At 43.5% G+C, this 24432-nt stretch overlaps 2 protein-coding genes across 5 annotated transcripts in view; one reads left to right on the plus strand and one right to left on the minus strand.

Annotated features, from left to right (window-relative positions):
- The window catches only part of LOC139619967 (tumor necrosis factor receptor superfamily member 14-like), a 45446-nt gene that overhangs the window by 20124 nt on the left and 890 nt on the right, over positions 1 to 24432 (plus strand). The window contains exons 1-9 of one of the 4 annotated variants that reach the window (XM_071475046.1): positions 16947 to 17030; positions 17144 to 17371; positions 18945 to 19084; positions 21890 to 21983; positions 22092 to 22217; positions 22837 to 22992; positions 23657 to 23744; positions 23852 to 24165; positions 24295 to 24367. In XM_071475046.1, the coding sequence (XP_071331147.1) occupies positions 19043 to 19084; positions 21890 to 21983; positions 22092 to 22217; positions 22837 to 22992; positions 23657 to 23744; positions 23852 to 24165; positions 24295 to 24367 (893 nt within the window). In that variant the 5' untranslated portion in view covers positions 16947 to 17030; positions 17144 to 17371; positions 18945 to 19042. The other 3 variants (XM_071475047.1, XM_071475048.1, XM_071475045.1) reach the window with 3 other exon arrangements.
- Positions 11937 to 14140, minus strand: LOC139619976 (trace amine-associated receptor 13c-like). The gene is made up of 2 exons (XM_071475065.1): positions 13953 to 14140; positions 11937 to 13720 (listed from the first exon to the last, which is right to left on the minus strand). Exons 1-2 carry the CDS (start codon positions 14126 to 14128, stop codon positions 12910 to 12912), a joined length of 987 nt encoding a protein of 328 aa, XP_071331166.1. The 5' UTR covers positions 14129 to 14140; the 3' UTR covers positions 11937 to 12909.

Here is a 24432-nt window from a genome sequence, read left to right on the forward strand (position 1 = left end):
TCACATCTCTCCTGTGTTGCTTCTCTGCATTGGCTCCCTGTAAAATCCAGGATAGAATTTAAAATCCTCCTCCTCACCTACAAAGCCATTAATGGTCAGGCACCATCGTACCTTGGAGAGCTTATACTTCCCTATTTTCCCAGTAGGACACTTCTCTCTAAATGCAGGTCAACTTGTGGTTCCCAGAGTTAGTAAGAGTAGAATGGGGGCAGAGCCTTCAGCTATCAGGCTCCTCTCCTGTGGAACCAGCTCCCAGTGTGGGTTCGGGAGGCAGACACCCTCTCTACCTTTAAGATCAGGCTTCAAACTGTCCTGTTTAGTAAAGCTTATAGTTAGGGCTGGCTCAGGTATGTCCTGACCCATCCCTTAGTTATGCTGCTATAGAGCTGTTGGGCGCTCTCTCTCTATTTCTGTCTCTCTCCCTCTCTCTCTCTCTCCCTCTCTCTGTCCTCATTCTGCAGGTCTCTCTGCCTCGGGTGCAGCAGGATCCAGATCCACCACTACTCATCTTTACTATTAACCACTGTTATCTGTCATTATTATTGATAACACCATTACCTACACAGCTGTTCCTGGTCTCTCTCTCTCTCTTTTCTCCTCTCTCCTCCCCCCACCCCCTCTTTTTTATCTTCTCCTAAACCCAACCGGTCGAGGCAGACCCCCCCACCCTGAGCCCGGTTCTGTTGGAGGTTTCTTCTTGTTAAAGGGAGTTTTTCCTCCCCCCTGTCGCCAAGCGCTGCTCTTTGTGGGAACTGTTGGGTTTTTCTCTGTAACAAAGTAAGGTCTTGACCTGATCCTGTAAAGAGCCTTGAGATAATGTATATTATGATTTGGCGCTATACAAATAAAATTGAATTGAATTGAATTACTACGACCACTAGATGTCACTGAACAGCGGAGGTGGAGAAACATTTCAACTGTTCATTGTCCAAAGAGAAACACGTCGTCCAGCCTGAACAACCAGTCAGACTTTAGCCTCTGTGGTGACAGGAAGACTGGACCTGATTCATCAGAGTTATGATGATAAACTGAGGAAGGGCTGGTCTGAATAACTGGGGAATTCTGTTGAGTTCCTGCTTTCACTTTTACTTGTGTCCTTCCTGAGACCTCGTTCAGTTCTGTTCTGTGTCCCGGCTCATTAACTGAAGCCTGCAGGACCAGGACTCTGTGGGTCAGACCACCTGCAGCAGGACTTTCTCTGAAGATGGTTCTTTATGACCCTGAGACCAGTGACCCCCCCTCCGATGGTTCCTGTGTGGTCGAAGAAAAACTTTAGTACAGTTCTGTTTATGGACCAATCTCCACATACAGAGAAATTTCATCTTCACATTGACAGAAAAGTTTTTTTTAAACTGACATATTTTTGTAACTTAACCTGGTTTGAAACCTGAAGTTCAACTCAGGTAAAATTAGTTCAAGTTTACCACCAGGAAAAGGACAAAACCAGACAGGCAGGTAGAGCGAGGCAGGCTGATCCAACAAGACGAGGGAGTAAAGAAGATACAGAGAATCAGGCAGAGAAAGAAAGAGGATGGGCCGTATTTATTCCACTGGGCTGATGGGGAAATGGAAACAGATGTGTCGGTGGGTGAGTAACGTCAGTGAGTCAGAAGATGGGAGGAAGGAAAGGAGACAAGGTAAATGTGCGACTGTGTGTCTGATGTTGTGTCAACACACTGTTCACCAATGATGAAGCTTTTTATTTACAGGTGTCTTTTTATCAGAAAGACACAAACCTTCATTTCATCTCTGCAGTGGACTGTAAAAATATCATCAACTGAGTTTTGAATTTAAAACTTTGAATATACTTGTTTTATTAATCAGGTTTTGCACAGACTTGCCCTCCACCTTTGAATGGAGTCATTAAACAGAGCTGACAGTGGCATTGGCCTCGTAGGTGAACCACATTTGGACAAACTGTCAGTGAGGGGAAGTAAATACTGGAGGGGCTCACCACTGGCAGTGAGGAAGTGTCCTACGTGTTCCACCTTCAGGACATGAATCAAACACTGGCTTTCACATCCAGTTCCACTGCCTAAGGTCATGTGTTTGTTTCTTACATCTGCTTGTATTTACTCTCTTTGCAGATTGCTCCACTTCCTGTTCTCCTGTGTTTTCCGCCTGTTTGATCACCTGCCCCGTCCTAATGTGCTGCACCTGTGTCTCGTCTACCCCAGTGTGTGTATTCAGTTCCCCCTGTTTGCCCGTGTCCTTTGCCAGTTTGTCTCTGTTCCTCAGTGTCAAGAGTTCAGCCTTCGTTCTAGTGTTCTTTCCCTCCTGTGTTTGCACTGTTTCCTGTGAATGTAATTCTGGACCGTACTAAAGGTTTTATTCTTTGGGTCACGGTTTGTGAGTCGTGCATCTGAGTCCAGTCCTTGAGCCCAGTCTGACACTGGCTTCAGTCAAACCAAATCTGTGTCACTTTTAACTCAATATGCAGCAAAATGTATTTGTGTACTTTATATTTGTGTTTGTGTGTTGTGACCTGTAATGATTCCTGCTACCTGCTCAGGAACCGCAGAGGTAAATTAGCATTGGTGCTATAATGTTTACATCATGTGTTTGTACTGATGTTCATTAACATGCATCGTCCCTGTCAATCAAACACATCAATAAAAACAACATGTTCCCAGTCAGACATGTTTATTGTCTCTTTCTGACAGGAACAATGTTCAGTGTCATGTTCTTAAAAAACAAAAGCTTCGTTTTCCATCGAACAGACGTCCGCTCTCATCGAAGGGTGAGGCTCAACTGACCTGAGGGAGATTTTTTGCTCTGACATCTCTCAGCGCTGTGATCGAAGTCCAGGCCAGATTTCTTCATGTACGGGTCATAGTCTGAAATATCTGGGCAGGTATATCTCCAGCCTCTGGGGTATGTCGTGGTCTGATGACGCTGCTCCTCTGGTATCTAGACAACACGACACAGTCTTAAAGGCACATTTCACATTTTCAACTGTTACACTTTGTATTAACAGAAATTCTTCATCTGGGAAGTTTTCTAGCAAACATACATTTCTCTATTTCATACACTCAGCTGACGAGTCAAGGTGACGTCAGTTCTCTTGTGGCACAACAATCTCTAACTGGAATCTCATCAGTGAGTTTAAAGTCTGTTTTCTTCACTACCACAGTTTAATGTGTTGGAACATGTGGGAGCTGCAGATTAATCACCTCCACACGGACAAACAGTCATCCAGTCAGCAGCTGCTCACAGATTCACAGTCGCACATTAGCAACACTTCTGATTCGCTGTGGTGTGGCAAGTATTGTGAAGCACATCCACCCATTTAACATTTACTCAACTGTCTCAATTGTTGAGGTGATGAAACTGTGTCGTGCAAATTCACACTTTGCAAGAGCTTCTTCACAGTTCAGTTCACACACATCAAAGGATTTAGTTCATTTCTTCTACCATCCGTCCTCAGCCCCCAGTCACTGCCACATCACAAACTAAGTGAATTATTGTAAACGACTCCAGAGTCACAGACAGAGGTCACTTCAAAAACCAACTGAAAGCCAATGAGAGTGTGTGTTGGAAAGTGCTGCAGAGAGGGACATGTGGTATAAACCTGACCACAGATAAGCAGAAGAAAATGGGTGGATGGGTAAATTGTCTGATGGGATCTTGAAGCCCTCATGTAAAATAAAAAAAACAGTAGTCTGAGGTTTAATGGAGGATATTATGAAATGACCAGTACATAACAGAAGTACAAGAAGAAAGAAGTGAAATCAGGGACAGGGAAGTATTGCTTCAACAAACAGCAAGTTTTAGTTCTCAGCTGACAAAGAAAGTTGAGACACAGCAGCTTGTGATGCTGCTGGAACATTCAGTTTTTCTTTCAAACCTCTGTAGAAAGTTTGTAAAGTTTTGTGAACATATTCAGTGATGACAGACTTGAACTTTTAGTCTTAATACGAGCCTGTAAATATGAAGCACCTCAGCAGTTTGGCCGGAGTGAGAAGCCCTTTGTGTTTTCTCTTGTTTGTGGTTTAAGAACTCAGGATCTTATTCTGTCAGGTGAAGAAAAATCTGCTTATCTTGGTAAATCTCACTAAGAGTTCAGTTCCACAGCTCACCTGTTAGAGCACGTATCATTAAGACTCAGTCCTAACTGCAGGGGCCTGGGGTTCAAATCCAACCCATGGCCATTTGCTGCAAGTCACCCCCCCCTCACTGTACCTATAAATAAAGGCCTAAAAAAGCCAGAAAAAATAATAATGATTAAAAAAAAGAAGAGTTCAGTTCCATTACTGTGTCTGACAGGATCTGACTGCTGGCTAACTGTTAGCTTAGTGTAGCTGTGTGTCGATTTCAAACGGCTGGAAACTGAATCCTACAGACTGATCCCTCAAGTGTCTTTTTGTCCCGTTCAGAAACTATTGTTGATTCTTTTTTCCGATAGAAAAAAACATTTTTCTTCAGATGCGTCGGTTGTGTTTATGAATCATAAAGGAAAGATCTTTGATATGGTTCTTTATGTAGATGTTATAAAAAGTGCAGTCATAGTGATAATGTAGGCTATCAATCATGTTTATGAATCATAAGATAAATAACCATCTTAACCTTCAGCCCCACATCTAAATCAATGGATGGAATATTAATATGATCAATTTTCCGATCATTGCCTTGTTACCTATATTGGTTATTGAACAATATAGGCTAACATAGACTATATTATAGGCTATAGTTGGTGCATTACAATCAACAGGCAATTTTTGCCTTTATTCTTAATCCCGCAGTGAGAGAGTGGATGACATGCATCAAGGGCCTCTGGTCGGACTCGAACCTGTGACGCTATGGTTACAGTGTGAGCTCTACCAGGTGAGCTGCCAGACTGAAAAACCAAAACAATTCTGTTTTTTTGTCATTTTTCCTTGTTGAAGTGAAAAATGAAGAAGGGTAGTCAGGTGACAAGGAAGTAAAGGTAAATATTTCAAAATAAAAGCCAAGAGGACAGAATGGCCATTGTATAAAAGTGTAACATTACGCAATAATTATACTTTGTTCTTTGGTTTAAGGGAGAAAACAAACTCCCTGAATTTATTTCAGCAGCATTTACAGGCTCAAATTCTCATCTACATCACAGGTGTAGTTTAAATGACAGTGAAACAGGAAGTGACTTTATAATCATGTGACTTTGGTCCAGACAGCACCAGTTTAAACCAGGTCTAACCTTTGGGCTGCAGCTAAGCTGACGACAGAGCAACTGTGAAATGAGGAAGGAAACAAATGGAGGAATTCAAGTGAACAGAACTGATGCACTGAAGTAAGTAATGGAGCTCATGAAATACTAATGTGAGGGAATTACGCTACATTAGATCGATTAGATGAACAAACTTTATTGTGTTGACAGGAAACTCCACAGGTCTCTCATGTTTCCAGCCTCACTGTGGCAGAGGTGACAGGTGACAGGATAAGGAGGGAGACACCTGAACAGATTCTCACTGTGGTTGTTTGAGGCTGATCTCACTGTGGAAGTGGATTATTGTGAACATGCTTTGAATCATAAGATCTGTGTGTGTGTGCTCTTCACTTTCATCTCCCACAAGTTCAGACTGGAGTCAGCTGACGAGCCTGCAGGTGTCACATGTCTTGGTGCAACACACGACCCCATCCACACTGCTACACACTGACCCGCTGCCGGAGTGAAGGATCAGAGTCCACACAAACTGATGGGTCAGGAGGGACATGGCCCCACCCACCAGGCATCTGAAAAGAGGCGGAGCAAACAGTGACAGGAGGGGGCGGGGTCATTCAACAAAGATGGATCAAAGTGTTCCCAATATTTCCTGAGCTCTGAGACCGTGGTGATGAGATGTTTGCACACACAGCAGGTTTCTGTTTGGGTTGGACGGAGTCTGTCCTCCGTGCTTTGTTGTCCCGTCTCTTTGTGTCTGTTCCTCTGTGTTTGTGTGTCTTTCCCGGAGTGGCCACATCGTCCTGCTGATCAACCTGCACGGCTGCTTCCCATCTCGTAATCAGTTCCACCCACCAACCCTCTGGCCGACTTCAATCCTCTCTGAGTTCCGTTGAAACCTCTCGTCTCCTTGTTCTTCAGGTCCGTTTGGTTCCTGTATTCCACGGGAACTCCAGTCACCACCTCCCGGCTCCGATACCATCCTCCACCCCGGCCTCCTTCAGCCACCCCGCTTCCCTCGGTGGAGCGAACTCTTCCCTCTCCAACTGGTTTTTGGTCCAACTGTTATTGTCTGCGGTTGAAATAAGTTCTGACACCAAACCACCGTCGTCTTGAGTCTTTGTTCTGCAGTTTGGGGTCTGAAGGAAATGATCCGGTTACAGTTTCCGCTTGAGTTTGTTGAAGTGGGTCATGGTGGATGCTGAGGTTTGCTTTGGTTCTTTGACCTGTTGTAGAAATCAGCCTCTTTTCCTTTTCTTGACTCTCTGCAGGATTTTTACATCCAGACATGAGTGGAATGAGTCTGTTCTTGTGTCTGTCTGAGTAATGTTTCCGCCCTGATGTTTAACAGCTGACCAGCTCTTCTTCTTTTTATAAAATGCTGATCTTTTTTTTTCTTAAATCAAACCTTTGATTGTGGCCCAAGAGCTCAATTTACCTTCGTCTGTCCACAGCACTTTCTCCAAAATGACTCTGGTTCATCCTGCAGCTTTGGGAAGTTCCTCAGGAAGAGTAATAGGTTTTTAACTTATTACTCCTTTAAAAGTATTAATGTCACTTTACTTATTACTTCATATCAAAAGTAATTAGTTATATTACTATATAACTTTGGCTTTACAAAAACATTGTACATTTATGAATTTGTGAATTTCCCAATAGGGATGAATAAAGTATTTATTAATTTATGTATTATCTTATTATCTCAGGCTGATACTGAAGCTTCCTGTTTTTGTTATTTCAGCCCAAGAAAAAATGATTCTATCTCACTGCAGCTTCTCAAACCTCAGATGAGTCAAACCTCCCACAGAGATGTGGAGCATTGGTTCAGAGTCTCAGCCTCAGATCACCTCGGCCTCAAGTAACCCATGACTTGTTTTTCTGCTGAGTATCTGTCCTCTGTCTCTGTCTCTGTCTCTAATGTATGAAGTCTGTCTCCTCGTGTCTGACTGACGCAGTGGACACGGAGGCTGCTCCTCGCTGAAGCTCCTCACCAGCTCTCTCCTCCCTCGTCTCTGAGCCGTCAGAGGTGGAACCTCAGACATCGAGCAGCTAAAGAAAAGCATCTTTGCATCAACATCAGAACAACGTCATCATAAGAGCGACGTAGGACAAAAACTAACCGTGTCCTGGTAACGCAGCGATCACAGGATTAGTGATATAATTACTGTTTTAGAAACTGTAATCTCTTCCACTACTTGTTACTGGGGAAAGTAGTAATACTGCAGTAACTGTTTAGTGAGGGACAGGTTCCTGCCCAACCCTGTTCTCCAGATGAGTGTTTGCAGACTTCAGATGTTGAGCTCTGGGATACGGTGGCAGGTTTCCTTCCCAATGATCCTGTTTTTCCTGCAGCTGCTGTCATGTGGAGTCTCGGCTTCATCTGTCAGTCCTGCAGAGCTGCAGCTTCATCTGAACGTTTTCATCAGACCTTCTGTCGATCTGCCCCTTTAGTGTTTGGACTTTTTACGTTTTTTGTTGTTGTTTTCTTTTCCCGCCATTGTGATTCTTAGCTACAGGTGAGATTGAAATCCTGTCTGTCAGGAACTGTCGACCAGAATGAAACAGCTGTTTATCTGAATGACCTGTGGGTCACTGGTTTCATCATGTGTTGATGTGAGGAGGCTGCAGCAGGTTTGTTGTTGTCGCACCTTTGATTGGAGAGATTCATCAGGGACTGAGCTGTCATCATCATCATCATCATCATAATCATCACCATCACCACCACCATCATCACCTCCTGACACTGATGTAGGTGTGAATGTCAAAGCCCAAGAGGCACACAGGAGGGGTGTGTGTGTGTGTGTGTGTGTGTGTGTGTGTATGTGTGTGTGTGTGTGTGTGTGTGTGTGTTAAGATTCTGTGTAATGTGCAGCTAAAACACTGATGTGTGAGTCAGTTTTCATTGAAAAAGCAGAGACAGGACTTGAAAACACGACTGTGCTGCTGCTTTACAAAGATTTAAAGTTTCTCTAATGCAGGTCAGTGATGAGTTAAAAACTACAGCAAACTGTTTGAACTGAGGGCAACAAGTTTCTTATTTAGTCTGATCTACTCTGATAAATTACATGATAACACAATAAAGGAGAAAACAGGTATTTTCCTGATTGTCATTGACTTCTGTGTAAAGACCCACAGCATCACATTAGTCTGTCTCATCACATCTGGTTTTCCACTGGTTCCCAATAAACATATAAATGAGTAATTTGCCAAAAAAGCTGCTTCACTATAGTTTTCAGCAAAGTTAATTCAAACAGGAGAACATGATGGGAGCTGTAATCTGGACCAAGATCACTATGACAAAACCCCTGCACAGCCCGGTCCTGCTCCTGAGGGGTTTTGACACAGCTGTGTAGAAACATTCATCAGGGTCAGAGAAACATGAACCTCCAGGAAGGCTGACACACCTTGTGTCAGAGGCCTCACCTGTCTCCACAGCCCTGAGCTGGACAGGTGTCTGAGGCTACAGTCTCCCGCTGATTGAGCTGCACAGCTGCTTCCCTTCTCATGATCAACTCCACCCACCAGCTGCAGTCTAAATCCTCCGACACTTCACTCCACCCTTCCCCAGATCGCTATATCTGCAAAGTGATGTCCATGTTTTGGCCGATTTCAGGTCCTACAATTCTCTGTTGAGTTCTTCAGGCTGCAGCTGAAGGAGGTGGTTCAGTTGAAGCAACTCTTCCTGCTCCACTATCACAAACTCTCTCTCTTACACCAAACCACCACAGTCTCGTGTCTGTTCTGCAGCGAAACTGCTCCTGAAAATAGTGTTGGAGGGAACTTGTTTTGTCATTAAAATGTTTCTGCAGAGAAAACACTACAAAAAGCAGCAAAGACGTTTGACTGTGTGATTACATGAAACATGAAAACATTTTCAGTGTTTAGGTTTCAGAGGTTGCTGTTGTTCCCTGGAACAGAAGGAGAAGCGGAGAGGGAGGAGAATGCTGCCTGGAAAAATCTCCCGGTGGCTTTACTGGAAGAGAATGGACAGAACACCACAACTCCTCCAACCTTAACAACCAACAACGCCCTGACACGATACAGTCGTGGCCAGAAGTTTTGAGACTGACAGAAATTTAGTGTTTCACAAAGTTTGCTGCTTCAGTGTTGTTAGATCTTTTTGTCAGATGTTTCTATGGTTCACTAAAGTTCAATAATAAACATTTTATAAGTTCCAAAGGCTTTTATTGAGAAATACATCAAGTTTATGTAAAGAGTCAATATTTACAGTGTCGACCTTTTTTCCAAGACTTCTGCAGCTGGCCCTGGCGTACTGGACGTCAGCTTCTGGGCCACATCCTGACTGATGGTGTCTCCTTCTTGCTTTATCAGTGCTTGGAGTTTTTCTGGGTTTTTGTTTGTCCACCAGCTTTTTGAGGATTGACCACAGGTTCTCAATGGGATTAGGTTCTGGGGAGTTTCCTGGCCATGGACCCAAAATGTCAATGTTTTGATCCCTGAGCCACTTAGTTATGACTTTTGCCTTGTGACATGTTGCTCCATCGTCCTGGAAAAATCATTGTTCGTCACCAAATTGCTCCTGGATCGTTGGGCAAAGTTGCTCTTGGAGGATGTTTTGATGCCATTCTTTATTCATGGCAGTGTTTTTAGGCAAAATTGTGAGTGAGCCCACTCCCTTGGATGAGAAGCAACCCCACACATGAATGGTCTCAGGATGCTTCACTGTTGGCATGACACAGGACTCATGGTAGCGTTCATCCTTCCTTCTCCGGACAATCCTTTTTCCAGATGTCCCCAACAGTCTGAAGGGGGCTTCATCGGAGAAAATAACTTACCCCAGTGCTCTGCAGTCCAATCCTGGTGCTTCCTGCAGAATGTCAGTCTGTCCTTAATGTTTTTCTCAGAGAGAAGTGTTTTCTTTGCTGCCCTTCTTGACACCAGGCCAGCATCTCTGCCACTCACACCTGCCTGCTGCCATTCCTGAGCAAGCTCTGCACTGTCGGCGACCCGATCCTGTCGTTGAATCCTCTTTAGGAGACGGTCCTGGCACTTGCTGGACTTTCTTGACAGCAATTGAACCTCTCTCCTTGAAGTTCTTGATGATTCGATAAATGGTTGATTCAGGTGCAGTCTTACTAGCAACAGTATCCTTGCCTGTGAAGCACTTTTGATGCAAAGCGATGACGACGGCACGTGTTTCCTCAGAGGTAACCATGGTTGACAAAAGAAGAATGATTTCAAGCACCACTCCCTTTTAAAGCAACCATTCTGCTCTAATTAACTCAGCTGCCCTGTCCTCGTTAACACTTTCCCCTGAGCTAACGATAAGATCAATGAAATGATGCTAGCAGGTCATTTTGTGTCAGGGCTAAATGGTGGCAGGCGAACTGGTCCTTGGTTGTCATGGTTACAATAATAAACATGCAGACTGTATCGAGGGCGGCGTACCTACCTTCATCGCCATGGTTACTATAATAACAGTCATGTCTTGGTTAGGTTTAGGAAAAGATGGTGATTTGGGTTAAAATAAGATCTTCCTCAACATTAGACGGTCTCTGTTGTCATGGTTACAATAACCTCTGGGATGTGGTAGAGCAGGAGACCTGCAGCATGAATGTGATGCAGTCATGTCAACATGGAGTCTGAGGGAAGTTTCTACATCTGGAGGATCCATGACATGAAGAGCGGAGGAACTACCCAGTGTCACTGTTGTGTTCCTAATAAAGTGATCACTGAGGGTAAAACTCCTTGATGATTGTGTGATAACATCCACAAACCTCCCTCCTGCTGATGTTCATGTTCCCTCCAGCTGCAGTTTCCTCACAATGACTCTGCTTCATCCGCTTTAATTAGGATTTATCTGTTAACTTCCTTATTTACAGCTCACAGCTGCTTCCTGTCCTGTCACATGACCTCCTGTGTTTGTCATGTGTAGGTTCTTTCACTTCTAATGAATTCTCACTTTGTTTTGTGCACTTATCTGATGTTGTATCAACAAAGAGAAAACATGTAAAGTTAGAAGTTTTCTTGTTTAGGATCCACAAGCAGAACACAAGTAGTCGACTAAGAGCAGACTAAGAGCAGTCGAGGACAGGTGGGGAATAAGTCCATGGAGACAGGTGCAGGGACAGGCCAGGTGATCGGGGGACTCCAGGTGGACTCCAGGGGGAAACAGGCTGGCAGGTGGCAGTGGGATTTGAGGGTCGTAGCGGGTCTGAATGTGTAGATCCTCCAGAACACCAAGGAGCTGGGCGGGCAGGGGGACAGGCGAGGCAGGGAAGCAGAAGAACCAAACCTGGGGCATAAAGAGATTCAGTCAACAACACTGAGTTTAAAAACAGGGACAAGAGTCAAAATAACTGGCTGGACGTGACACTGAGGTGGGTAAGTGTGGAATCTGGTGAACAGTGGAGGTCTGAGCCTTAAAGAGTCTTAAATAGTGCAGAGGAAGATGAGGAAGAGTGGAGCCAGGTGCAGAGGCAGGAACAGGAAACCAGGAGGCCACGTCCAGCGACACACACATACACACACACACACACAGGAGCACATGAGGGAAACAAGGGCCCAAGGGGGGGCTAATCCTAACAAAACATGTTTTCATTCTGTCTGAAATATCATAAATAATTACATCTAATTATTTATACTGAACAAATGCAACAGTTTTGTTTTTTTGTTGAAATAAAAGATTTTTTTTATAAACACAAAATCCCCCCCCCACGACCCTGTTTGGATAAGTGGTACAGAAGATCGATGGATGGATGGAAAATTCACAAATGTGTTTAAATCTGTGTTAGTGAGTGAGGTCATCTGTCCACCTGACAGGTGTGTCATATTAATATGCTGATTACACAGCATGATTACTGCACAGGTGTGACTTGGACCAATCACATTCCTCATCACATCTGCATCTAAAGTCATGTGAAACCCACAGTTCAGTGTCTAAAAAATGGCTTTTTTCAAAATAAAACCGCACATTTAAAAGTGGTGTTTTATTGTGACGTGTGCAGCCATCATGCTGTGTCATCAGCTTCATCACACACCTGTCAGGTGGACGATGACCATAGCAAAGGAGAAACGCTCATAAACGCAGGTTTAAACACTTTTCTGAGGAAGATTTGAGAGAAAGACGTCTTTGGTGGGAGCAAAAATAAAAGTGTTGTATTTATATTTTATTCAGTGTTTATGTTATAATTTTATGAAGTGTTATATAATAATATAATATCTGTACAATTTTATTTGTCATCTTAGACAATGACATATGGAACATTAATGTTAAGACCTTTTCATTTTGTGAGTTTCATTTATACATGTGGTTTGACTCGTGTGTAAAACCATCATAATGTGATCATGTGAGGACGAGGACCAGCTGACTGATCATCTTCTCTGCTGCTAATGATCAATAAAAGAGCTGCAGAAGAATATGACACAAACACAGTAACATCAGGCTAAATTAGACTTTATTGACACTGGAATATTGGAAAACACATTTTAAAATAAACACAATTAAAACAAGTGTTTCCTTTCACTGTGGAGCTGAGAAACCCACAGACTGTTCTGTGTGCATTTAAAACCCCTCAGTGTCAGACACAGAGAAAAGATCTGCAAAGATTAAAGGACGTGGAGCTGAATTTCTACTGTACATTCAATGTTAGAATAATATCCTACACACAGTTTGTTTACAGCAGTAATAGAAAGAAGATAATATTTCTTTAATTTGTTCAGACTGAGACCTCTTCACTTCAGTGACTCAGCAACGTCACATAAAAACATGTATTTCACATGTTTCTCGTGTCAGTCACACGGTTTCTCTACAGTACGTTGGCCTCACAGGAGCCAGGCCGCAGTATCTCCAGTGTAACTATGAGTTTGACAGATTTTCTAAACCAGGGGTAGAGAAGGGCATAGATCACAGGGTTTAGACAGGAGTTAAAGAGCAAGAGGAAAATCATAAAGGCCTCAGTTGAAGAGCCGACGGTGAGGTTGTAGCCGGAGAGAGAGACGCAGTAATATGGACAGTAACACATGAGAAACACAGCGACAACGACACCGAGAGTCCTGGCTGCTTTCACCTCTGATCTCTTAGCAGTTACAGTCTCTGAACGCTGCAGCGTGACGGCTGCTATGTGGGAGCGCATGGCTCGAGCCTGAGACACAGCCACCACAAACACTCTGGCGTACAGAACCACGATGGCAGTGATGGGCAGGATGAAGCCTAACACGAGGTCGGCAGCTCCCGACACGTGGATCACACATTCTCCACGGCAGGAGCTGTACCTGCCTGGTTGTTTCAGGTTCTCATATAAAAGCAAGAAGCTGCAGAAAACAGAGTAAACCCAACACAGGAGGACGCACACTTTGACTCTGTTTTGAGTGATTTTGGTGGGGTAGTGCAGAGGGTCACAGATGGCCACGTAGCGGTCCACAGATATGAGCACCATGCTTACTATTGAGGCAGAGATCGTGATGAAGGGTAGGAAGTAATAGACCGTACACAGCAGGTCGCCCAGAGGCCAGCAGGGTTCTGTTAAGAGGATTTGAAACGGCATCACGAGGAGACCCACAAGGAAGTCAGATACAGCCAGAGAGAGGAGGAGGAGGTTGGTGGGGGTGTGGAGCTGCCTGGAGTGAGAGAATATCACTGTAAATACTACGAACACCAGCAGCATCATCACAACAAAAGAAGCTGTTCTATAAACACAGTAAAGGCTGCAGCTGAAACTACTCTGGATCTCAACAGTAAATGTGGATGTTGTCGTGCTGCTTCAGAACAAAAGTCTCATCAAACCATCAGGACACAAAGCTCAGAGGCACAAACAGCAAAGTGTTATCAGTGCTACATGTTTGTCTCTGCCTGAAGTGGGAGATGGAGACGATGAGCAGCAGGTTGAGAGCCGCAGTGAGCACAGAGATGGAGGTCAGCAGGGTGTAGATGAGCACCGCCTCAGCCTGAGGGCGGGGCAGCTTCTCACAGGAGGCGTTGAGGAGATCTGGAAAACAGAGTTCAGCTCCCTCAAGGGTCTCCATCATCAGAGGGGGGGGGGGGGGGGGGCTGCACGGCCACAGCCTCTCTGAGCAGAGGTCTCTGTCATACACCTTTTTATCCTCCTCCTCCCTCCCCTCCTGCCCCTCAGTCTCTCTCTGGGGCGCTCATCTTCCTCCCCCTTCACTGTTTGCATCATACTCTTCATCTTCGTCTTCACTGTGTGAAAGCCCCTCCTCTCTGGAGTCACAGGTTGCTTCTGTGTGTTGTTGCTGACGCACGGACCCTGGTGACCGAAGCATCAGTTGTGAACTTGGGAAAGAGAAGATGTAAAAAACCCAAGTCATCAACACTGTTTATAAAGCTTTATACTGAAAGCACATTCTGAAGAGACTCTGAGCGTCTGATGCTCTTCAGTTACACTCCCAGTGTTTCTGTAGAAACAACGGATCAAGTGACAAAGTCAAATATATCATGTGAAAGTCACTCCTGGTGGATTATTATCCAACGTTTCACTTCTGTCAAACTTTGAACCAAGTTAATTTAGCTGCCAGTGCAGCAGGTGATCTCACTAACCCCAGTCCCATGTAGCTAGTGAATACTGACTGAGAGATAATAGGGGTGTTGTAGTACAGTGGGACAGGGCCTGAGTTCGTCTGGCGCCACCTGTGATAATGATATAAAATAACTTGGCGGTGCCTCCAATAAGTTCTAAGAAGTACACACAAATTTTGGTACTTCCCCTTTAAAATAAAAGTTTGCTTTAACCTGTTTTATATTTATCCAAAAAGTATCACCTTCGTAATTACAACACAGTTCAAACAAGAAGAATGGTTTATTACAAGGTGATTGGATTTGCAAATTAGTTAACTTGTTCACTGTTGACCTTTAAGTATGCACTGACAACAGTATTCAAAACTCTCATATAAAGCTCTGGCAGGGTTGATCCACAGATGACCCCTGATGAACCTGAATAGAAATGTAAAATAAATGGAAATGACCAGGGAAACTCAAGTGTCCCCAGCCCACACTCACACCTCTTTCACACCGGGCTATAAATGGAAATAAAAAGGTTGCAGGCCCGGTCCACTGGCTTTAACCAGCACAAAGAAAAGGCCGTGCAAAGGGTTAAGTGTACTCCCAGATCCACAGTCAGAGATGAAGATGGGGAAAAGGGCAAATGGCAAGGTGCAGTTTCGGCGGCAAGGGGACGGAGCGTGCAGCAACACATGGCGGCAAACCAGCTCAAGTACAGCAGCCACAGCCCCTCCCGCGGTCCCGGGCTCTCCCGGTCCGCACTCTCTCCCTCTTACGGCAAATGTCCGGTCCTGAATCACACAATCCCTCTTAGTAAATAAGCTACAGGCTAATTCATGGCGGAATGTCTTACACAAATTAGCAATTGCTAACGGCAATGCAGAATAAACAGTGTGAAAGCCAATGAGGAGGCTAAGCTAAAGGCTAGCAGCGATTAGCGATTCAGCTCGTTTTTTAAATAAACAACAGCACCGAGCACATCAAACACGTGAGTTTACCTCTGGCAGCTTCTCAGAGTCACACACACCAGCCCCAGGACGACTCTCCGTCAGTCTGGGAGTTAGGAGTGTTTTCCCGGTACTCTACGGCCTACAGCCATCCTGCTCCACCCGATAAAGCTACCGCTGCTGTCGCACGTCGGTGACGCTAAGCGCCTCCTACCTGGACGAGGTGAGGCCAGGACCGGCCAAGGCCACAGACAGAGGAGAGAATAAAGAGATGCTGCACTACCCCACAAACAAACGTGGTCTCCTGTCTTTTGTGCAGACAACCAAATATGAATGGATTTTAAAACTAACAGCACCCTGTTATCTCTGACTGTTAACTGTATATGACTGTTGTTTTTTAACATGTTATAATCAAACATTTTTTTAAACATATTTACACTTCATGAACTATTATTTATTACCAACACAAACATTTTAATATCTGTATATGAATGAATGAAAATAATAGCCACAGGGCTACAACTTGATAAAAACTCTTAAAACAGGTTCAAAGGACTTAAATTAGATTTGTTCTGTTCTGGTTTGTAGACATTAGATCTTCAAACATCTTTCCCAACCAGGGTTTGGACCAACAGTCTTCCAGTCTGAGGGTTTGGATCCCAGACTGACTCCCTGATGCTGAGGTCAGGACTCTGTGGGGGTCAGACCATCTGTTGAACTCCTTGTTCTTCTTGTCTCTAGTTCTTTATGATCTGTGTCTTTATTGTTGTCAAAAAACCTTCAGTCACTAATAACAGTCGTTAATTTGGTGCCGACAGAACAAACATCCACACGTGAAACTCTCCTCAACACTGAAAAATATAATGTTGGATATAATTTTACTTTTGTTGACTCTACTGTGAATTATCACCTCAATTTATTTATTTACATGAACTTGATCTCAGTCATTCTTCACTCCATCAGTTCCAGGTTATTTCAGTATTAAATGTCTGATACTGTAGAAGTATCAGCACATACAGTAGTAACTTTAACTTCTTATTATCGTGTTATTCTACTGGTCCATGTGTCACTCAGACTTGTTCTTTGTCCACACAATCTCCATCTGAGTGAGGAGCTGCTTCATGACTGAGGTTAACATGGTAGTGACACAAGGAGGAAGAGGAGGAGGAGGAGGAGGAAGAGGAGGAGGAGCAGGAAGAGGAAGAGGAGGAGGAGGAGGAGGAGGAAGAGGAGGAGGAGCAGGAAGAGGAAGAGGAAGAGGAGGAGGAGGAGGAAGAGGAGGAGGAGCAGGAAGAGGAAGAGGAGGAGGAGGAGGAGGAAGAGGAGGAGGAGCAGGAAGAGGAGGAGGAGGAGGAGGAGGAGGAGTCTGACGCCATCACAGGTTACAAATAGAGGATTGAGTCATGGTGAGAACCCTTTGACCAACCTGCAGCAGAACCTGACTCTCTCCTGTCTGAGTGTGAATGTGAGCTCCTCTGTTCTTTAGGCCTTGTAGTATATATCATATGTGATAACCTGGGTGTATGTGAGTTTAATGTTCAGTGGTAAAGTAACACATGGTTTATGTTTTCTGTCCAGATGAAAACCAGCATGGATTGGTGTCGTCCTCCATCAGACCAGCTGCCACCTGTAGCTTCATATGAGACTAAAACACTGGAATAAACCACAGCTGGTCTGGACTGAACCTCTGCTGCTGTCTGCACCAGTGAAGCTCAGGTGTCCGAGGTTACGTGGAGTAGCCTCACTCTGTACTTTCGATCTCACTAAGTGAAAGAGAAGTTAGTCGGAGACTATGAAGCAGCGACGGTGAGTCGTCGCCATTTCTATCAGTTATTTGTCAAACTACAGGACTGTGTTAAAACTAAATGATTAAGATCCGTTTATATAAAGTCGCCCTGGTAATTCACTGGTAACAGGCCAGTTTATGAGATTTTAATAGCTGCCCTGGCGGAGTCGGTTCGAGTGCGTCTCTCTCACTATGACTGTAATAAAGGCAAAAGCCTTGAAATAACTTATTAAGATGCTCTGCCCTGAGTGATCCAGCTTTAATCACAGCTCAGTCTTTGTCTTTCGTGTATCGATACAATATTAATATCAGTTTGGCAGATTGACACTGTAATGTCTGGCTGAGGACTGATGGGTTTCAGAATAAAGGTTGTGAACATTGATCATGTCGGAGAATATATTATTATAATATAATATTATTATTATGATTATTATTATTAAATGGTGCTGCTATTATCGCTTCTTTTATCATTGAGAACACCGGTACACATATGGGTATTACTATTATTATTTTGACTATAACAATCAAGAATCAGCAGCACAGCTGCTCCTGGTCTCTCTTCTACAACCAACAGGAGACTATTGATGTGTGAAATAATTTTTGTGAGAGCACGGTTACAGGAGAAAAGAATGATTTTATATTTTTATTGTATGTTTTAACGCTGGTGCAATTTGTAGACGGTCCCTGCGCATGCGTCACACCGTCTACATTCGTGGAGAGACGCTTCCGCTCGGACCGTCCCTGCGAACCCAGCGAGCTCGTTGTTCTGTCTCCTCTACGGTAGGAAAACGGCTCTTTGTGTCGTAACAAGACTCGGTTCTGAGTTACTGAACCGGGAAGTTCGGGTCTTTGAACCTGGTTCCTTCTTTACCGAGCGGGTTATATAAGCGAACCGTATGCTCCCTGTTTTACCGCTGTAGGAACTGATGTTGTTCAGGTGTTGACAGACATGAGGCCACTGTTCATGTTCACGCTTATAAACTCGCTCTCACATCTGGACCAAAGCCGTTCACAGTCTGAGTTCTTCTGTATTTTCAGCATCCATCAGTTTAGAACAAGAACTGTTCTAGTTCAAAGTCCGCATCAAGAACAGCTCAGGTAACCGGAAGTGTTCTCGCCCTTTGGTTTTAACTACAGACTGATTCAGGACGTGACCTGTGTGGAGCTGGGACACCTGAGGCTCCCAGAATGCATTTCTCACCAGCTGTGTCTGTGGACTTCTTATACATATAAACATATCACCACATTTCAGTAGAAATTAATATATATAAACAGAAATGAACAGTGTGGTTTATGTTAAACTTTGTTAGGTTTTAATAGATATTTCCTGTGGGATAAATGGGTAAATGAAGAGGTGGGAACAGTCTCTGGTCTGGTCCCCTCTTTACTGAGCTGAGACACCTGAGTCAAATAAAGTGAAAGAAAAGAAAACAAAGGCTCAAACTGGTTCAAACCAGTTCAGCAGCAGAATAGAAACTGAAACTAAACCAACAGACTTTATCTGTGAACCAGGTCCCTCTTAACCTCTCGTCCACAGTAACCAGGTCCCTGCTGGTCGGTGCAGTTTTTACATGATTTACTTTCTGTCTCCAGGTGTTTTCTTCCTGTTTTGGACGTTAAAACTCACCTCAGCCCAGATCTCAGTGAGACGATGTCTCCAGCTCGTGAAAACTTCCAACCTGCCACTGAAGATGACTTCTAGAAGAAAACCTGCGACAGCTCTGTTTTTGATGGTAAAGCTGTTTTATTGCAGATGAAACTCATACAACAGCTGCATCACAGCTTCATATTCTCAAACTACTCACTGAGGAGTTGTTTCTTCAACATGTCAGAATATAGATCAGTGATCCAGCAGAACTCCAGCAGTCTGCACTTTAAATCCCATCCCCAGCAGTTTCCAGTCAAAGAAGAAATGAATATTAACATGTGTATGTGAAACAGTGGAAACCTCCACCTGAACAGACACAGCCCACCCAGCAGGCTGCTGGAAACACTTGGAAACTCTGCATTGTGTGGCTCAGTTGATGCACATAACTCCCCTCTGACACAGATGTGACTCAACAGGTCATGTGACTGCATATTATTCATCACATGTAGAGTTAGATGATGGGAGCTCCCAGTTTTACAGTAGAAGTGATGGACTTTCATTTGGGCTGTTGTGAATGACAGACAATAATACAATAGAATGATTCAAATAGATGCAGTAGAACCACATATCCTCCTCTTTAGCCCCATAACTTCACTGAGTATCAGGTTCTCAGGTCACAGATTATCTGGGTAACGTGGCAGAGTCTTCCCTGGAGGTTCAGACTCCACCTCTATGCCTCCACGTCGACAAAGTAACTTGGACTCAAGGATGAACTGATTAGATTTTGGAGGTCAAAGGTCAACTGCGAGGGGGTGATTTTAGTTCCACAGTACTCTGCTCTTATGAATGTAAAAAGATGTACAGACATGTTAATTAGGGTTTAATTACACAACAGCCCTCCTCAATTTTATAGTGAGTAACAAATATTTAACAAGTGATAAATGCACATGAAGAAATCCTCAGGCAGGTTGTGGTTTCAAATTGTCTGTGATGATTATTTATCTTCAAGAATCTGTTGAAGCCTCCTCTCCTCAGAGAGCCCCTCCTCTCCTCACTCCTCTAACCCCCTCACATGTCTGACTCAGACTCTGACTCTCAGGTCTCTTCTTCTTCTGATCTCCTTCACTGATCAAACAGATGTAGAACTGAGTCCTGAAACTGATCCACCTCACTGAGTCTCTGTGGAGAAAAGCTTCTGCCACATGACTAAATGTAAATGATAAAGATATTTATAAACTGGCTTGTAACAGTTTTGTAGTGAATTGTGAATCATTCATTAACTGTTTGAACACGTGCAGCAGCTTTAAAGCTGAATACAGTATCTCACAAAAGTGAGTACACCCCTCACATTTTTGGAAATATTGTATTATATCTTTTCATGGGACAACACTGAAGATATGACACTTTGATTCAATGTAAAGTCGTCAGTGTACAGCTTGTATAACTGTGTAAATTCGCTGTCCCCTCAAAATAACTCAACACACAGCCATTAATGTCTAAACCGCTGGCAACAAAAGTGAGTACACCCCAAAGTTAAAATGTCCAAATTGTGACCAATTAGCCATTTTCCCTCCCCGGTGTCATGTGACACGTTCGTGTTACAAGGTCTCAGGTGTGAATGGGGAGCAGGTGTGTTAAATTTGGTGTTATCGCTCTCACACTCTCTCATACTGGTCAGCCTGTCAGTGCTCAGACCGTACGCCACACACTGCATCAAATTGGTCTGCGTGGCTGTGTTCCCAGAAGGAAGCCTCTTCTAAAGATGATGCACAAGAAAGCCCGCAAACAGTTTGCTGAAGACAAGCAGACTAAGGACATGGATTACTGGAACTATGTCATGTGGTCTGATGAGACCAAGATAAACTTATTTGGTTCAAATGGTGTCAAGCGTGTGTGGCGGCAACCAGGTGAGGAGCACAAAGACAAGTGTGTCTTGCCTACAGTCAGGCATGGTGGTGGGAGTGTCATGGTTTGGGGCTGCATGAGTGCTGCCGGCACTGGGGAGCTACAGTTCATTGAGGGAACCATGAATGCCAACATGTACTGTGGCATACTGAAGCAGAGCATGATCCCCTCCCTTCGGAAACTGGGCCACAGGGCAGTATTCCAACAGGTGATGGACTGGCCAAGCATGTATCCAGACCTAAACCCTATTGAGCATCTGTGGGGCATCCTCAAACGGAAGGTGGAGGAGCGCAAGGTCTCTAACATCCACCAGCGCTGTGATGTCGTCATGGAGAAGTGGAAGAGGATTCCAGGGGCAACCTGTGAAGCTCTAGTGAACTCCATGCACAGGAGAATTAAAGCAGTGCTGGAAAATAATGGTGGCCACACAAAATATTGACACTTTGGGCACAATTTGGACATTTTAACTTTGGGGTGTACTCATTTTAGTTGCCAGCGGTTTAGACATTAATGGCTGTGTGTTGAGTTATTTTGAGGGACAGCGAATTTACACAGTTGTACAAGCTGTACACTGACGACTTTACATTGAATCAAAGTGTCATATCTTCAGTGTTGTCCCATGAAAAGATATAATACAATATTTACAAAAATGTGAGGGGTGTACTCACTTTTGTGAGATACTGTATATTTAAAATGACTGAAGACATATGTTTGTCTATAATTACAACTTTGTTATTTGTGTTATACAGTAGACAGAAAGGAGAAATGGTCTTTGGCTCTCGCAGATTAAACGGGTCAGAAGGATCAAAGTTTAATAACAGAAAACGTTCAACTGGTTTCTGGTTTTAATGGAAACAGAAAGAAAAGGAGTTGTTACCAAAACCTGTGTCTCCTCCTCTCACCTTCCCTCCTCCTCCAGTCCTCATTTCCACCTCATGGTGACTGTCAGTCGTCTTCAGTCTCTGCTCGAGTCATTCAGTCCAGTTCTGGACCATGTCAACATTTCAACCAGGCTTCACTAAGAACTTTGTCTCATTCTTCACAGACACTTCTGATCAGAGTCCTCAGAGGAAACACCCTGACCTGTCATCCAGCAGAGTATCTGGTAGAAGGTGAATGCTGTCCCAGGTGTCCAGCTGGTAAGATCCAACTGAACAGTGAAGAGACTTTTCACTGTGGTGGTTACATGTAAAGTCTTTGTAGAAACAACCTGCATGAAATTAAATTGTTGGTTTTCTTTTCAACAGGAAGTCGAGTTAAGACAGACTGCACAGAGTTCAGGAGTACTTCCTGTCTGCCCTGCTTAGATGGAACCTACATGAATAATCCAACTGGACTTAAAGCTTGTTTTCCCTGCACAAACTGTGATGCAGGTAAATTTCTGTTAATGTTTGTAGCTTTAATTCATCTTGAGTTTACTGCACATCACTGATTTTACACTGATTAAAACTGGCTGCAGAAACAACAGTATACTAATAGTGTAAAGGCTTCTTACTGAAATGTGACCAATGATACATATCAAACACAGGGAATTAGAAATAAACATCTGTTATCTTCTGCCTCTGAGGTCTCAAGACAAACCACATGATGACATTTTTAACAGTTTATCTCACAGTCACATCTGTAGTTCATCAGTATTTTTATTTATCTGAGCAGCAGTAAACAGGTTTTTATCAGTGGGACTTTCAGTGATGATAGAAGTGACCTCTCCCTGCAGAAGCACTGTACCCTCCATCTCTCCTTTTTCCTGCCACCATTAAAATCACATTTCCACTGGGTGGTTTATTCTCCACCCTATCAAATCCATAGTAATGCAGATGTTTTCCCATGAGTTCATACAGAAACTGTTGTGTCACATTTCCAACAGATAAAAGCTGAGGTTCATCTTTAGTTTTCATGACATGTAGTCAGAAATAAATGACTCGTTGTTCTCTGGTAACAACAGAAGAGAAGTTTTGTTTCTCTGTGTGTAACCTCTCTGTGTGTTGACAGGTTCTGGTCTGAAGACAAAGAGTTCATGTACACCAATATTAAATACAGTTTGTGAACCACTGGAAGGATTCTACTGTATAGACACTGAAGAGAGCAGCTGTCTGGCTGCAGAGAAACACTCAACATGTGGACCAGGACAATACATCAGTAACAAAGGTTGGTTTTCTTCTTCTGACTTAAAGATCACACTGTAGGGACAGTTTTATAAACGTCTCAGAGCAGGTCAGTTGATCCATCACCTGACTGCACTGAGTAAAACCACTGAAGACTGAAACCAGCTGATAACAGACCGACTCCTCATAAATCACTGTCCTCATTTTTCCATCGTTACCATGGTAACCCAGACGATATGATGTTGAACTGTCCAAAGGACCAAAGTTTAAAAGTGTTAAAATGCAGTTTGTGTAACTTGTTGATGATCTAGTTGTTTACTGACAGGAGCTCATTAACATAAATATCTGACGCTTTAATATTTGCATAAAGCTCTGAAGTTAATAACATCTGGATCATTTCAGTGTCGTGTCAAACAGTAGCTGGTTGGTTTTCTCCTTCACAGTGAATCAAACTCCATCTTGTTCTGCTCTGATGAGAAAAGAGCTGCACCAGAACCTTTCATCAAATATTAAAGAATGAAGTGGTTTCAGGGACTGAAACTAAGAAATGTTATTGAATCTTTTCATTTTCAAGAGTTTCATTCAAAAACCTCAATAATCAAGTATCTTCTGATGAAGTGTGATGATGTCATATAACACTGATCCTGTCATAGTGTGATGTGTTCACTGCTCCACTTTGAACATGTGTATAATCTGCATCTGTACAGGAACAGCCTCCTCAGACACTGAGTGCTCTGACTGCAGCGAGGGAACATTTTCAGATGGGACGTTTACATCTTGTCGACCACACACACAGTGAGTGAAACTTCACTTCACACACACACTCACCTGGTTTCTCACACCTGCAGTCAGTTTGTAGTTTCTCTACATTTTCCTGTAAAAATGTCCCTCTATCATTCCAGATGTGACTCAGGAAACCTTCAGCTGATAAAACCAGGAACTGCAGCAACTGATGCTGAATGTGGAGAAAAGAGTTCAAATGTGATAATAATTGTAATCAGCGTTTTGGTCTCTTTTTTAGTATTAATTATAGCTTCAGTAGTTCTCTTTGTCATGTGGAGACGACGTCTAACAGGTAAGATCTGTGTGCAGTCAAAGAAAATGTTATCATGGTTTAATGATGAAGAAACTTTCAGTCAAATCATGATGTTGATGATTAAGATGTTTTTCATTGGTTTTGTTTTTATTAAAAGGAAAGTCAAGCAGTCCCACAGAGGTATGTGTGTTACTCTCTTTTTGACTCTGTATGTCTGTAGCCTATATAAACACTGTGGTAGATGACAATACTTGGTTTATCTCAGTAATTAAGGTATTTCATCTGTTTATTATTTTATCTGTTTATTAGTCTGTAGCCAAAAGGGAAAAGACACCTGGAGAAGAATCAGCACAGGAAATGTTACCACAAACACCAGAAACAGGTGAGACAGCAGAGTCTTGTTCCCTGAGTTCTTCACTGACTGAGGACTGTCTGTCTGTGGAGTCT

This window comes from Trachinotus anak, unplaced genomic scaffold (genome assembly GCF_046630095.1).
Source record: "Trachinotus anak isolate AG129_WGS33_773 ecotype Australia unplaced genomic scaffold, CSIRO_AGI_Tana_v1 ptg000004l, whole genome shotgun sequence".
NCBI classification, from domain to species: domain Eukaryota; kingdom Metazoa; phylum Chordata; class Actinopteri; order Carangiformes; family Carangidae; genus Trachinotus; species Trachinotus anak.